This window comes from Struthio camelus, chromosome 1 (genome assembly GCF_040807025.1).
Source record: "Struthio camelus isolate bStrCam1 chromosome 1, bStrCam1.hap1, whole genome shotgun sequence".
In the NCBI taxonomy this organism is placed as follows: Eukaryota; Metazoa; Chordata; class Aves; order Struthioniformes; family Struthionidae; genus Struthio; species Struthio camelus.
This window is the reverse complement of record NC_090942.1, coordinates 129752488-129768844: the sequence shown is the minus strand read 5'-3', so window position 1 is coordinate 129768844 and position 16357 is coordinate 129752488. Positions and strand designations below refer to the sequence as shown.

The 16357-nt window shown below is 35.9% G+C and overlaps 1 protein-coding gene across 4 annotated transcripts in view; it reads right to left on the bottom strand.

The window, feature by feature from the left end:
• CFAP47 (cilia and flagella associated protein 47) overlaps window positions 1–16357 on the bottom strand; it is a 360791-nt gene that overhangs the window by 69306 nt on the left and 275128 nt on the right. For all 4 annotated transcript variants that reach the window (XM_068916942.1, XM_068916957.1, XM_068916948.1 and 1 more), the window contains one exon: window positions 9981–10076. In XM_068916942.1, coding sequence (XP_068773043.1) covers window positions 9981–10076 — 96 coding nt within the window. The remainder of the gene's footprint in view (window positions 1–9980; window positions 10077–16357) is intronic.

Sequence of the window (16357 nt, the reverse complement as noted above, 5' to 3'; positions counted from 1 at the left end):
GTGCAATTCAGATGGAGATGGCATGGAATTGTAACTGGGAGTGCAATATAAAAACACTCTCAGAAAGCAACAGAGATATATATCTATTGAAGAGCTGTCAAACAGAATTAAGGATGGAGCAGACAGACAAAAGAATTCTTAGAGCTCTGGAAAACATATAAAAGCAAAATTAAGAGTTTGGCAAGATAGTCGTGGAATGATTTTTTTTTTTTATATTAGTTTGACTTCTGTGACTGTTTTTCACACAAATACAAGATTAAAAAAAAGATACTCCTGTTTAACTTCTTATCTGTGCTACATTACACTGAAGTCCCAAAGAGGCTCCAGGCACACCCCTACTATTTACAGTCCTTCAGTATATCAGTCACACACAATACCAAGGATTTGCAGAAAGGTCTTATTGCTGCCTGCTAGGTACCTGTGCCCAGTGATTCCTCATACTGGCACAGGAACCTGGACTTCTAAGAACATTTGATAACATTCAGGAGAAGAAAGAGGTAGGAGCAGGGATCAGAACCTCATACTGAAATAGATAAATAAAAAGCTTAATACTTGGAAAGTAAAATTTTTAAAATGAAGCCAAAGTACACAATACTCTGGTAAGCCAGTTAAATCAAATTCTGATTAAGAGAAATCTTAAGGCTTAAGGTTTCATTGACTTTAAAATTTGTGGGTAAAAACTGTTGTTTAGTTACTGTATGCATACTATATATGGAATTTGACCTTCACTCAACTTCACTCAGCTTTTGTCTTGTACTTGAGACCCCATTTTTCATCTCAGTGTAAAAGATTATGTCTGCTTTGACAAAAATAAAAAATAAAAACATTTTACAAAAGAGCTCTGGAAAAGCTCAGTGTAGAAAAAAATAACACTGATTCCACACTCTAGTTATCGAGGGCACTTTAAAAAAAGGCATAAAAGTTCAAGATTGAAAGCTCAGTTTCGATATGGCCTTCTAGCATTTATACCTTAAAATAAAATCTGTCCCCCTGATAGTTAGTTAATAAAATATACGTTTGAATTTTATCTTCTCTCCAGGGCAGAATATAGGGGTTCTTTTTTTTAAAGACATTAAAGTTCAAACTAACCAACTCTTCTTCCCTTCAACCCCTCAAACCGAAACTGTTTTCATCCTCTTCCTAAGGAAAAGAGATCTATGTAATTGTTCCATCCTTACATCCATTTCTCTATCAAGATGAGTCCCAGTAGGTTAAAACTGTGGTTATTCCAAGAGTGGAGGAGGATGGGTGAAATGGGTATAAGACAGAAGTGTGTAAAAAAAAAAAAAAATTAAGGTTCTTTAGTTCTACTGCTCAAGGAACAACTTGTCTGATATGGTTGGTAATTTCCATACTGTGCATGTGCGGCTGCAAACACAAGTGTAGATAAATTTTTATAGCTAATCTAGCGCTTGTAATAGATTTACTGATTAATTTACAGAATGAAACAAACCTGTGTCTCTGGAGTTTTCAATGGGTTTAATACATAAACAGGTCAAGCCTGGAAGCAAAATCTGGGAGAAGGGGAGGAGAGGAAGTGAGTAATCTTATTCAAGGACACATTTGGAGACAATCTTGTCCATCCACAGCTGTTATCAAATAGATTAGCAGCAATATGCTATTCTAAGAAGGAATTCATCATTTTTTCAGTTTCTGATTCTATTGAAATTGAAGGAGATAATTTATCAAGTTCTAAAACAGCAGATTTTTTTAAACAGAAAAGTAGGCTCAGATAATGTGAAATAATAGTCTCCCCTGAGGCTGATTAGCATAGTTTAAATGCTCTGAAGTGCTATATTCCGGCTGTTCAGTAACAAATCATGGGATTCTGATGAAAACTACTGCATGGCCTAGCCTAAATCTGTGAGGCAATTATATCTTGAAATCTGTTTTCCATGATAAATCCACATGGGAAGTCTTACGTGGATTTGCATGAGACTATGCAAAAGATGGCTTTCTGATGTCTTCTCGTCTTTTATTTGTACCCTGAATATCCTTTTTCTTCTCTCTTCTTTTCCAATATCAGGAGAATGTGCTGAAGCAGATAAATCATTTTCTAAATTTATTCAAGAAAATGTACTGTTCTACTTGTTGAATTCAAGTATTCTTTTTAAAAGAACACTAACCAGTATTTTCTGTTTATTTTTACAATGTTGCATTTCACTTTATTCACTTCAAAGTATTTCAGTAAGACAGTCACCTGATTTCCAAACATAAATATAGATATATCTATATCATATAATTTGTACATAAAGTAAAACTCAAAGGTAGAAAGAGTGCATAATTAGGCCCTATAAATATATATAAAATATATAAAATATGCCTACTTTTCCAGGAAAGTACTAAGAAAAATGTTTAAGTTTTACGGTTCCTTATATTAGAATAATATCACTTTTTTTTTTGTACCAAATATACCAAGCGTACATGTTTCAGAGCTGAAAGGTGTATAAGTCTAAATCCCACTGCCTCTATCCACACTTTCCTGCAAGAATATTTTTGAGCACAGATTCCCCAACTATTCATCCATACAGTCAATTTGCAGGAGTGCCTTAAAGCATGACACAAAAACGTCCCTGCTGTTGATTACTGATTTTCTCAGGTGACGAAAGCCTTGAATGTGTGGTGGCTTTAGATAGCTCTCCAAGGTTTCCATGTCAGCATTAGAGACAGCTTGCACTCAAGAGTGCCATCACCTAGAATGCATTGATTTTATTGTATCTCTCAGGACATAAATATGGTTTAGGCTGCATCATTCATGTTGTCATGTCACGTCCCTGCACTGACACTTTTTAATATAACATCTTCTAGTACTGACAAGAACTAAACTTGCTTCTCAGTCACCAGTGGCATGAGAACACTATGCTTTTGCAATGGTTTCACTTGACAGAGAGGTAGGCCAGGGTAATTCAGTAACCAGGAGTTTGCAACATACATGGAGCAGAACGGGAGGGTGCATGTTTTCATCTTCTGTTGAGAATTTCATAAAGCAAATATGCTTCTGTACAAACTTGTGGGTGCTATAATGGCCCTTCAAAGATATCAGCACCAGGAAAAATGCTAGCTAAAGGTTCAAAAAAGACAGCAGTCATATACAAGATAAGAAAAATAAAAACACAGACAGAAATGCTGAGATGGTAGTAACAGGTCAAGAATTCAATAGGACACTATTGAAATGAAAACAAATTTCTACGACAAGAAAGCAAAGAATCAGAAGGTGGCAACTCAGCAACATCATGGATCAGCTCATTCCAAGAAGCAGCAGAGGCTGACCCTTCCCCAAATGACTGATAACAACCAAAACATCAAAGATACATCATGCATGACGCTGGGAATGGTGAGTATATTAATGCCTAGCCCAGCAACATGTTAGTCCTTGTTATATGCACGTATTACACAATACTTAGCAAATAAACCACAGCTGTTTACTCTTAAAACTGTATACATCCTGCTTGCAGAGTCTCTGTGCAGAGTGAAAGAGGCTCTTCCCCCGCCAAAAAAAAAGTGATTCATCAAGAAAGGAATCTCATAACCCACAGGGTGGAGGACAGCTAGCTCTCTCATCCACAGGACACTTCCAGTGGAGACAGTACCACAATTTTCTCATTAAGCTCCTGGCCCTCTCTTGCCTTGGGCAGACCACCCACTCTATAGGACCTCCATCAACCAGGACAATCCATCAATTTATGGAGGGATACAGACTGACAGCAAACCTTCCTCTCACAGATGGGTGCTGAGGTCATGTGGCCCATAAATTTTTCTACTAGGTATCCAACTAGCAGTGACTCTCCATCCACATCCATGTGGTCAGCAAGCAGCCAGCCAATGTCCTATACTCATAGCAACATAGCAGAACTGCAGCTAAACCTGCCTTTGCCCAATAAACTGATTCAGGGGTTAGTCTTGGACCTCCGCCAGGAAGCCATCCCTAACAGCATCTCAGGAGAAGGTATAGAGTTTCCTAATTATCAGAAGAGAGAAGATTCCTAAAAGAATTGTAGAGTCAGCTTTGCAGTACTGAATACATAAAATGAAGCAGACTAAAAATTGGGCACAACTCAAGGCACAGCCTGATCTACCAAACTGTGACCCTTTCCCAAAAGAAAGGTTGCATCTTTCCACCAAGGCCCCTAAGGGACTCAGCACATTCATTCAATTTGGTTACTGCTTCTGTGCTTGCAAACCAAGATTAAGCTGGATGCACAAACCGCAGAGGCCCAGATGTTCTCAGGATAGTGATGTTATCAGAGGATGCTATTGAGAGCACGAAGAAATGATAGGTTCATCATCTTTTCTCCTAAACTAATCAACAGGACCAGTGGGATGCTCTAGCTCTCGTTGTCCGTCCAGGACAAAACCAAACAGCAGAGACGGCATTGCCGTTGCAATGTGTATGGACTCCAAGACTGCCTTTGAGTCAGCCTGCAACAACTTTCACTGTGATACAGGAAACATGACCTAGAGGGAGACTGTGTAAATGCAGTTGCAGCTCAAGTACAAAAAACAAAGCGAGTTGCAGTCCCATAAGCTAAATGCACTCACAGCTTGAGGAACAGTACCCGCAAGAGCCACTGATGGTTGACTTAAGGAGAGTGTCTGTTCCGTAAAGTCATCCCTTTCTGACCTCACTCTTTCTCCACCTATTAAGAAACCACCGAACTGGCTTTATAGTCCTATATCTGCAGAGCCAGACTGAGGTCTAACATCCAACTGCAAAGCTTTTTGCATAAGCGGTGCTCAATGCTGAAATGGTTAAACTAGTAGTGGCATAGCATGCTGTAGAAGTATTTGGTCAGCAAAAAGGTCAGAAGGGTAAGAGAAAACTCAAAGCAACGGCCTCATCCCTATGTTCCAGGGCAGCCTGGATTCAAATTACAATTCAGACTGCTCCACCAAGGCATGAAAAGAGTTTACCTAATTTGCAAACTGCTTGTCTAAATTAGGCATTCAAATTCAGAATTATTCATTATTGCTACTCCACTACAAAAAGGTCTATTCCATTAATTCTAGGTTAAAACCTCCCTTTCAAATAACTCCAGACTACAAGTTATTGGCGCTAACCAGAAGGTGATCTGGATAATCAAGAAAATCTACATCAAGAATCATGAATTTCATATTTCCAGATGCTAGCAGCTGCTCTACAGGTATTAGAGGCTGTTCTCACTGACAGTGGCAACTTTTGGCTTGATACTAGGCTGTATAAATCCTGAATGAATCTTGCATAGAATAAATAATTCATGTACCACAGTTAATCAGCTACTCATGAACAGTACATCTGTTCGGCACTTTTACTGAGGAAAGTAAAACTTGATCAGTTTCAAAAGATGAAATATCAGGGAGAGAAATAACATTAAAGAAAGAAAATCAAAACTAAAGAAAGGTAGTAGAAGTTCATCAAAAATAAAACAAGAATAGATGTAAAAAGGAGAAGAATTAGGCTAAAGGAGTCAGAGGAAACTTGGCACCCAAATCCTCCAACATTTTAATGGAATTTTAACTCCCTCAGATTCCCTGTGAAAGCGTGTGCCAAAAAGAAGGAAATGCTGAATCTAAATCTCCCAAAAGGAGAAGAAAAAGACGCATTCCAAAATCCAAAACAGGGCTTCTGTAAAAAGAACTCTGGATCAGGAACATAATTTCAGAAGTGAATCTCCCAATCATCCTCACTTCTTGCACTTTGGTTTGCAACATAACGAGGTCTCAGAATGTGCTAACTGGATGAAAGCAGACCAAAATCCACTTCATCCGCTCAGAATAATACAGTTCATGAGATCAAACTGGAGAAGGGCCTACGGAAAACCTCTATAGCATACATAGTGTGTATATTAGGTCCTAAGCATCAAATCTAGTCAACACACCCACTCTTACTGTGTCACACTACCGGTTAATGTAAATGTTGTCTAACTGAGCCTCAGATCAGTGAGTAGCCTCAGCAGTTCTGGTATGTTTTCCTTGTTCTCCAGCTAAATTAATTATGTGCAACAGTTTCTGAAGATAAAAATAGGATATTATGGTGTTAGGAATGTGCATGGTTGTTAGGTCTTTTAAATGCTTGAATGCCCCTTTCCAACAGGATTCATTATATGAATATTGACTGCTTAATGACACAATCTCTGATGTAAGTTATAAGACATCATAAAATTATTTCTAGTCAATGCAAGTTACCAAACCCTGGTTATAGGATGCAATTAAAACTCGGAAGAGAAAAGAGAGCTCAGCATTTTCTAATAACATTCCAAAATAGTCTGCAAGAACGGAGAATTATTTCTCACAACTCTTTCTTCTAGCTCTTCTAGTCATTTTGAGAGGACAAAAGCATCATAAATGAGAAAGAGAGGGAGTCTTCCGAGGAACTAAGGAAATCAGAAAAACTAAGTATGTTAGTTTCAGTGTTCTTCAGTCTTTGAAAGCAGTCACAAGAAATAAACAGACTGTGCACGTACAACTACTTTAAGAACAAAATAGATGCAAATAAATATAGAATAATATAGAATTACAGGATGAAGTCTTGAAATCTGTCATTTTAGGGAAAATGATATGAGGGACCAGAACAAACTTTATGCCATTTCTTAGGTGAAAATAGTCTAAAAGTTGAATTATTGATAATCATAGTGGACTGTACATAGCATAAAAATATGCTAAAATGTTTTCTCAAATACTATCTAATAAAACACGAAATTATAATAGTAGAATGCTTTCTAAGTGCATATACAGAATTTTAATATCTTAAATTTGATTGCCATCAAAGTGGTTTAATGCTACAGCCAGTTTTTGGAAAGTATTGCCTTCACAATATATACGTTTATCAAATATATTTTATCTTGCCTTCCTAAGTGCTTGGAAGAATTAATAAATACATGTTTTACATTAATACAAAGTCAGGAGGGAAAAATTAAATAGATAATCTCAGAGACCTCCGTAAAAAGGGAAAAGAGATGTACAAGGAACAGGTTATATGTCGGCTCTAAAATAAAGAAATTTCTAAATCTAGCCTTTAAAATTTACGCTGAAATGTGAAGAGAGATATCTAAAAAACTAGGTTCTGCCAACTGCCCCCTTTACTGTTCCGGTTTGATGCTAGGCCAAGTCATTCATAGCAGGCAAGCTTATAGAGCTCCTGGAACATCACCTAAATATGCTATGTCATAAAGTGCTAAAATTGCAGGTTGGATATAAAATGGGATCACAGCTTCAGTAGTAGGAGCAGGTGTAATAAAATAGCATGGGTTGCTGAGAAACAGTAACAAGCAGTCCACAAGACTTATATCGCCACTGATTGTGAAGCCCAGGCAGGATAAAAAGGACAGCCTACCAGGAGTAACAATTGCACAGCATGCCTAGTATTTTTGTGTTCTTTGTAAAAGTATGATAAAATACGATTCCAAGATTCTTAGCCTTCCTCCTGTTTTCTCACTATATCTCTCCCTTCAATTTTTGCATTCCTGAAAACAGGGTCACTGAGAAAAAAATAAGTAATTAATAAGCAACAAGCACTTTTTTTTTTTTGAGGAATGTAAATGTGGCTCAGAAAATGATCATATAAAATCATATTCCACAAGTGTAGTAAGAAGAAAATTTCATTCCGGCACGCTTTCAGAGTATTCTTTCTTCACTGTAGGTAAGGAGGGGATGCTGTCTTTGTTGCAACTGCACCCCAAGATCTGTGTATCCACACCTCATACACTGTTAGGTATGGGGAGAAAGAATTATGGAATCTTTCCATAAAAATGATTCTTAACATGATTCCATTGTCTCTGAATTGTGAATGAAAACAGGTGCAAAACAAGCATGCATTCACCAATATTACTATCTCCCAATAAAAGAGATCAGACTGCAGAATCCTCAGAGAAGAAGATTTGCATCAGGAAAATATTTAAGATATAAAAGAGTAAGTAGTGGAAAGCATAATTTATAAAGATTGCTTTGTGCTCTACTATATCTGCCGAGTGATTGCTCCGTCAGTTTTACTAGGCACTTAAGGGGAAATTAGATTGCTCTGGGCAGCTCCTCACAACCTCTGTGAAAAAGTACAAATAATCTTGTGACAATAGTTACATCTATATATATACCCATATAAAATATACATATAAAAAAATGATATCATGTCCAGATGAATTCTTACACCTTCTTTTTGTTTTAAATCCTTCTTGCTAAATCACCTAGAAATATTGTTGAGCCATGGTAAACCCCAAGCAGAGAAAAGAAAATCCAGGAACTGCAAGGTCTGCCACAGTTTCTATAACAAAAGGGTGTAGTCAAGTATACCTTCAGGAAAACCTCAATATCCCTCCATTTCATTTTTTTCAACTCAGGCCTTTAATTTGAGTTAGATATTATTTCTTCACAGGAAATAGTATGGTTTAATATGGTATCTGCATTTATGTATACCTCTAGCATGCACAGAAACAGACTCTCACACATACAATTGCATGAGACACCAGAAAAGCAAAATTATTTCATTTGGTATATACCTTAAGATTTGCACAATTTATCTGTATGCTTTGAGATTAGAAAATATAACTGGTAAGTTATCCGCAGAAATAAGAAAAAGATTAAAATATTCTGTATAAATACCCATCTATACTTCTGCAGAAGATGAAAATCTCTTTATGAATAGCTTGTAATGATTAAAATCTTCTAAATTATAAATTATATATTAATCGAAGATTCGACTGTAATACTACATAAACTGAATAAATAAATTGCTATTATATGCAAGTCATAAGTAAATTTTAGTAAAATTACAACAGTAAATACAATTAATTATTTTCCTATCCTATATCAAATCAGCTGTAACCAACAGTGTCATTTAAAATTTGATCCAACAATTAAAACCAAATGATCTAATTCTTTTTGAGATGTTCAGTTTTATAGTTTCTAGACTTTATTGTCACATTTGAAACTATCAGGAACAACATAGGAAAATATAGACAAGAGTAATTTGCAATAAAACAATTATCTTAGAAAAAACAGTTGAAAGGACTGGCAAGCCTGAAGAAAGAGATAAGCATATCTAGAGCTGAATAACTGTGAAATCTATTTCCTACCTTATTTTCTGTGAATTCAGTAAAACAACAGTAGTTGCTTAATTCATTTATTCTTGGAAATTCTTATCCCTTCCATTTCTCCTTAACTGATCGTTCCAACTAGCAAATATTTTATTTTACTAAGGAATTTCTTAGTAATTCCATACTTTTCCTTTCTAGTATTTCAGATGTTTAGGAAAGTATACTAGGTGCAAGGTTAATTGATAAAATAAGTAAACTGATAACAGTTTAAATAAATTAAAGACTGCTTTTCAAGTGTATTAACTTGCACTTGTTGAAAAAACACATTTTCATTAAAAAAAACTTTTAAGAAGCTCTTCAGGTTAAATTTACTTAAGAATTTTAAGAATTGATGCTGTTTCACCTAATCGTTCACAAACTTTCTTATAATGTTGCTGCTCATCTTGACAATTCCAAAATATAATTTTATTTATTTGAATTTAATCTCTTAATTCAAAGCATTTCCTTGGAATAGATCAAGACTGCATCACTGTATGGACTCATTCACCCTTTGTATATTACACTTGCAACACCTCCTGTGAGGTCAGTTTCCCATACACTAATTTCTTTTACACAACATCATCACAACCAACATTTGTGCTTTGGTGATAAGATACTATTTATAAATGAAAACATATTTCAAAGTCTAAGAAAATCAATGCAGGGGTGAAGAAAAATAACTCTGCCTAAAATCAGCACTACACAACTGAGAAGAACCATTACTGAAGGTACATGCAATTATTAGTATTTTTTTTAAGTAATACGTACAAATGTCATTGACATGGGGCTAATTCTTGTTTCTACAGGAGTCAGATTCATTCAGCGCATTAACTGGAAGAGTTCCACTCATTAGAATTGTACTTACACTCTAGATTTCAGGGACCATAAAAGATCACAGCTTGTAAAAATTCAAAGTAAAAACATGAAATTACATACCTCGTGTCTGTTTGAGCAGAAGATGGAAAGCAGATTTCTTACAGACAGGCTCAGGTAGGACAGATTCACTGAGCTGATGACTGGACTGCTCCTGATCTAAAGAGGAAAAAAAAAAACAAACCAAAACCGTCAGAGAAATTTATTTAGAGGTTGAAATTGACTGAACAATTTTCCTAAAAAAAGAACTTCATACATGGAAGTTTTTGAAAACCTGCTTTCAAATGGGAGCTCATAAGATTTTTTTTCCTTTGCTTAACGATACTTTTTCTTACTGTGCTGAAGATAAGTATAGATATAATATAGAAATCTCCTTATATATCATTATAATAAAATAAGAAATTATTAAGAAAAAAGCCAAAGACTGAATCTTTTCAGTTAAAATATACCAAGGTTACAAAGAAACTGTTTGCTAGATATCAAAATGGCAAAAAAACTCATAGTGTTATGAAATGTGTAAGAGAAAGCTTGAAAACGGGCCCAAAACCAGTAGTACTGTAACAGCAGCGGACAATAATAACTGCTCTCTTGATGACAAGTTATTCAATCAATCAACAGATTAGTTCATGCAGATAGAAGATCAGACCATTTTTGTGGTTGTTTTCACTGATTAATGTCAATGTTGTAGATAGATAAATGAAAAATGAGATATGAAAAACTGGTTTGAAGATGCAAAGGTTTATAAATATGTAAAAGTGTTTTGGAGCCGTGCAAGCAGTCAAAGGTCTCTAGCTAAAAGATTCAACAATTGTAGGAAATATCTTGTAGGAAATATAGGTAGTAGTTAACTCTAAGGATCTGAGCCCAATAGATATATTGTTGCTGATTAATATGTCATATTAAAGGGCAGTGGCACTAAACGATGAACTGCTGAGAATAAGATATGATACACGTGCATGCATCAGACAGCCTGGGAAAGACTGCCACGTGGGGTTAGAGAACAAAATTAGATTAGATTTGAGGGACAGAACAATGAACCAAGGTGTCCAATAAGCTGAGAAAAAGCCCTCCTGGAAATACCAACCTTCCTGCCCCTTTTGAGAGGACAAACAATTCTTATTCATAATTCTCATAATTCATAATTCCTTCACCTCAGGAACAAAGTTTTAGGTTTTGCAAACCAGATTAGTCTGAGAAGTTTTAAATGAAATTTGCAATCTACAGGGGACTACTTAAAGAGTATCTTGGAAATAGAGTAAGTTTCAATATCAGCCAGCTATTTAATGTGACTGTGAATGCGCCATTACCAAAAGTCATCTCAAATACTGCCACATAGATCAGTTTTGATAATGCAGAAAATGCTGGATTCCAGAGAAGGAACAATTAACCTCCCTTATCCAATTCCTAGCTACCTTTGTTGCTTTCATCTTTTATTTGATCATGACTCTTGAACCTTTAAGGTGAATATCCTGTAAAAAACAGTTGCACTTTTTTCCTGAAACTTGGAAATACATTTGGCCCACTGAACACATTAATTTAAATTATCCACGTCAAATAAAGTAAAGCATTCCAGGTATTAACTAACTACTAATACTTAGGTACAACTTTTACACAGGTGCACTCTGTGGTCTTGTCTACTTTGGTGACTTTAGTAGTATCAAACATGTATCTGTTTAGCTACATCCATAAAATTTTAGTAGAAAAATTAGGTAGTGGATTTTATACAAGAATGACAACATTCAACCTGAAACAGTTGAACTAGTACAAATGGTCACTAAATGATGTGTAGAAAGAGTTTGCATACTCTGTAGCTCAGATCATTGGCTCAAACGGGGGAAAATTCTCTTCTGTCAGATAAGCATGATTACTCGCATGAGCATTCTTAATGTAGCTATGAAAGTTTATGTAAATAAGAGCTTCCTAAAAACTTTCATAAAAACTCATTGCTATTAAATGCAATAAGAAAATACCAATAAGCTGTAGGAGGTCCAGGATTTCATTGCTTCATCACAAACTATCAGATAGTGTTAGTTTTACTTGCTCTGTACTTACCCAAAAATCAAACATTGTTTGGGCTACAATATCATTGAAAATTCACATGAAGAAGCATTTCTTAGGAATAATGCTCTTATGTTTCACAAAGTTTCAGAAATGAAAAGGATAACTTCAGATATGGCACAGCTATGATATTTCCCAATTAATTTCTATTTTAACTCCTGAACTATAGTGTTTTAAACACAATTTCGCATCTACCTATCTATCTAGCGCAGAAGCTGCCTATAGAATGTTACTTGAAAACAAGATACTGTTAACTTCGGAAATCTTTAAAGCATTAAGTAAATTCTATAAATGTTGATGTTCGTTGCTTGTACACTTTAACTGAGATGCTCTATTTCCCTTGTGACACTTTTAATTCTTTTAAGAAGTGGTATATGGCCTGAAACACAATTTGTAAAGAGCACGATCAATCCAAGGTTTCCTTCTGCCTGCTAACTTGCTACTTTCTGGCAGTTTCCCCCTTCTGCTCTCTCTCTGGCCTCCAACAGCACGGGCAATGAGTGTGACAAATCCAATGCAGGATTAAATAAAGGAATGCATTCCAGGAACAAGATTCTGTGCTAAAAAAGTGTTTTTTAAATTATTAAACCTACAATTTCAAGCTCTGTTGTGAGAGAGATTCAAAAATTTATGTTAATTTAAGTTACCAGATGACATTATGGTCATTTCTACTCTTTGGATTAATGTTTTTGAGGAAAATACTTTTTTTTTTTTTTTTTTAAGGAATTTTTAGGCTGTCAGTCTCCCTTCAAAGATTAAATTCAGACTAACTTATATCTCAAACTTTAAGTAAATTCCATGGAAGGTTACTGTTGTTATGTTTGAAGTAATATTACTATCATTCCTAATTAGCTTGTACTTTCCCAAGTGTGTAGTTGCTTTGTTACAAGAGATCCAAGGACAAAGATAGACACTTCATGTCAAAATACATTAATAAAGTGTAAAGCATCACAACATGGGTAAGAGATCTCTATAACTGATATAAGCAGAATCAATGGAAGGAAAAAAAATCATAAGGAACTAATAGAAGACCAGCTTCATGTCAACTGAATTTCATTTTTTGGTAGAAAAGATCTACCACAACACTTCCTATTACATGTTCTTTATATAGCTGAAGTATAAAGTTCATGGAAGTAAACTGACTGTTTTCAGTCAAACCCGCAGTATTTACTATACCCTACAACAGGCAGAAATGGCTGGCACAATAGGATCCCAAAAGCTATGTCGGAATACCAGTCTTGCACTGATATGCTTACCACTAAGGATAAAGAAAAGTAGCTTAAATTAAAAATAATTAATAAAACAATATAAAGGGATATCTTTCAGAAAGAAACAGTGATATGTAACAAAGTGTAGGCAAAATGAATCACAAGGCTTGCTTATAATTTTTTGCTCTTAATAAAATGTAATTTTTTGGAGATATATGGAACCAGGGGGGTGGAAAAAAAAAAAAAGGAAGGTTACTAGAAATAATGTATTCATTTTAGGATTATTTTCTAACCTGACTGATTAGTCTTGTGGGATGGCAAATTTATTCTTAATGTTGCAAAAAACAGGTTAATCAGCTGAACACTGGGCTAACGTATCTGTACTGCTATGGCACCTACAGTGAGGTGCCATATATATGAGTCAGTATATTAAATATTTGAGTCAGTATATTAAAATACTATTTGCTTCCTTTCCAGGTAAATGAAGTCTTGGTAACATTAAAATTCAACTAAATTTATATGCCATTATGGAAATTTTTTTCCAGGACATGTAAGGACTAGAAATACTAAGCTGAACTGCTGCATCATGACATTGCTTCTAAGACTAGATTTCTCTTCCTCTGAAAAGATTGAAAGTAGAGTTATGGCAAATATTTCTACAAAGAGCAAGTAATAGCATGTACAACTACTTCTGAAGACAGCTCAAGTACATAATGCAATCATCTTACTGTGGTTAAAACAAGTAAACATTATTTACAGGTCACCAGTGACAACTGAATTAGAAAATTAACATTACAAACTAATCAGATTAACAAATTCAAAATAAACTTTGGAGGATAAGTATGGTCTGAGTTCCATAAAGATCACAGTAGAAAATTTATTTTCTCAGAGAAAACTTTTAATAACTGCACTGCAGATCACAGAATATTAGATCATCATCATGTCAAGTCTACTGATGTGTAAGGAAAAATGAAGATTGGAAGCTTCTGATGCATAAAAACCAACATTAGTCTTTCACTGTCTAAGCCAGTTGCCTGTGCACTGTCTCTATTATTGAAAATCTCCCTAGGACAAATTAATGTTCTGTAGTTAAAAAGACAACTTTTTTTTTTTTTTAATATTTAAACAAGGCAGTTTCTGCAAACTTAGGATAGTCTCTCTGTATATTATATTTCAGTAGTTTACCCACATTTAATCTCTGTAAATCATTTTTGATGGGATTGTATCGTAGAGAAGTTTGATTGTTCTTTTCTTTTTTTTTTTGGTGAATAGCACATTAGATTAGCATTTTTAGAAATAGTACTTAATAGTGTTAGAGTACTAAGCTATGCTATTTGGCACTGGATTTATGCCCAATGTGCCAAGCAGCTTGCTTTTCATAATTGCCTCTGCTGCTGTACAAATCAGAACAGAACAACTTCCATTTTACACTAGAATAAACCATGCTGCCCTCTATAAGGTGCAATGGGAAACTTCACGTCACACATGTAATGCACACCTTCTACATTTCATGATATGCTATAAACAATTAATTCCTGATCAAATAAGGCTGGCTGCACACCTAGTACTTCATTGTGCTTCTGAAAGTTTCTGGGCTAAGATAAACTAATGTAAAGGGGAGATGGAATAAGAAGGAGAAAATACAAAGGGTTAACATTTTAGAAGGAAAATTACATGATTTGTTGTTACTTAAAATGTGTAAGTCTATTGTATCTTCAGCTGCCCCAGGGCTGATGAGTCGAAGAACACGAGCAATCAGAAAAAGAAGCATTCCAACAATTTATCAAGGTCCCCATGGAGTGAAGCTCTGCCATTCATCATGTCAGCCACTCCCCCTAATTGACATTGCATTCTGTCATCATCCATGTCATTAATAGAGGTCTTGAACAATATAGGCCACAGTACTGACCCTAGGGGTACTACACTCATTATGAACCAGCAGCTGACTGTCAAGCTGGCGATTGCTATCCTTTGAGACTAATGGTCCAGCCAAGTTTCTAACCCACGCAACAGTCTGTTATCAAGCCCATGCTTCCTTAGCTTCCAAACAGGAATATTACAATAAATAGTGACAAAAACTTTACTAAATCATGGTACATCCACTTCTCCCCTATCATCTGCACAACCAGTCATTTCCTTGTAAGAGGCAACCAGGTTAGTCAATCACAATTTGCCCTTGGTGAGTCCATTTGACTGCTCCTGACTAATTTCTTGACCATCATGTGCTTGGAAATGGACTGCAAGAGAATGTGCAATCCACAGACTGCACGGACTACAAGAGGATATGCTCCATGATCCTACCAGGCATTGAGGTGAGGGTGCCCTTCCTACTGCTCCATATATCTTGTTTCTAGCATTTTTTAAAGAAGGGAATAACCCAGCTTTTTTTTTCAGCCTTAGGGACATCTCCTGATCACGAGGAATTTTCAGAGGACAGACCACAGCCTCAAAACCACATTGGCCAACTCTTTCATCAGCCTGTGTGAATTTAATCTGGTTATATGGATCTGAATACAACCAGCTACTGTTAAGTAGTCTACAGCCCCTTGCTCTCTCATGAGCTGCCCATCTCCCTTTCAAACCTTATCAGTATATGCTGGTTTGGGAGCAGGTTTTGCCTGAGAAGAGGCAAAAAAGTGTTGAGCACTTCAGCCTTTTCTGCACTGCCTGCCACTAGTTGATTCCCTCCATCTGCTAATGTACCTGTATTTTCCCTGAACTTCCTTGTGCATCTAGCATAGTGTGGTACCCCTTCTTGTGACCTTATACATCCCCTGCTAGTCTTAGCTCCACCTGGGCTTTGGCCTTCCTAATTTTTTGCTAAGTACCCTCACAGTGCCTTGATATTTCTCTTTTGTTACCTCTCCTTGTTTCCACCTCTTTGATGTGTAGTCCAGGGAATATGATATTACTACCACTGCAAATAACAGGCCACAAGGCTTTATATTAACTCAACAGTGCGATGCTTCAGGAGTTGAGACACCTTGTTTAGACTTGGCTTGAGCTTGTTTTAGCTGTAACAGTAAATTGCCCAGCTGCCCAATTGACAGCTATTGCCTAATTTGTTTTTAGCTTCAGCTTAGTTTTGTGCAATTTTGCGGCTTTACCTGAAAGAAATCATACCATCTATAGTAAAGACCTAACAGAATTAAGGGGTCACTGTGGAGCTACATA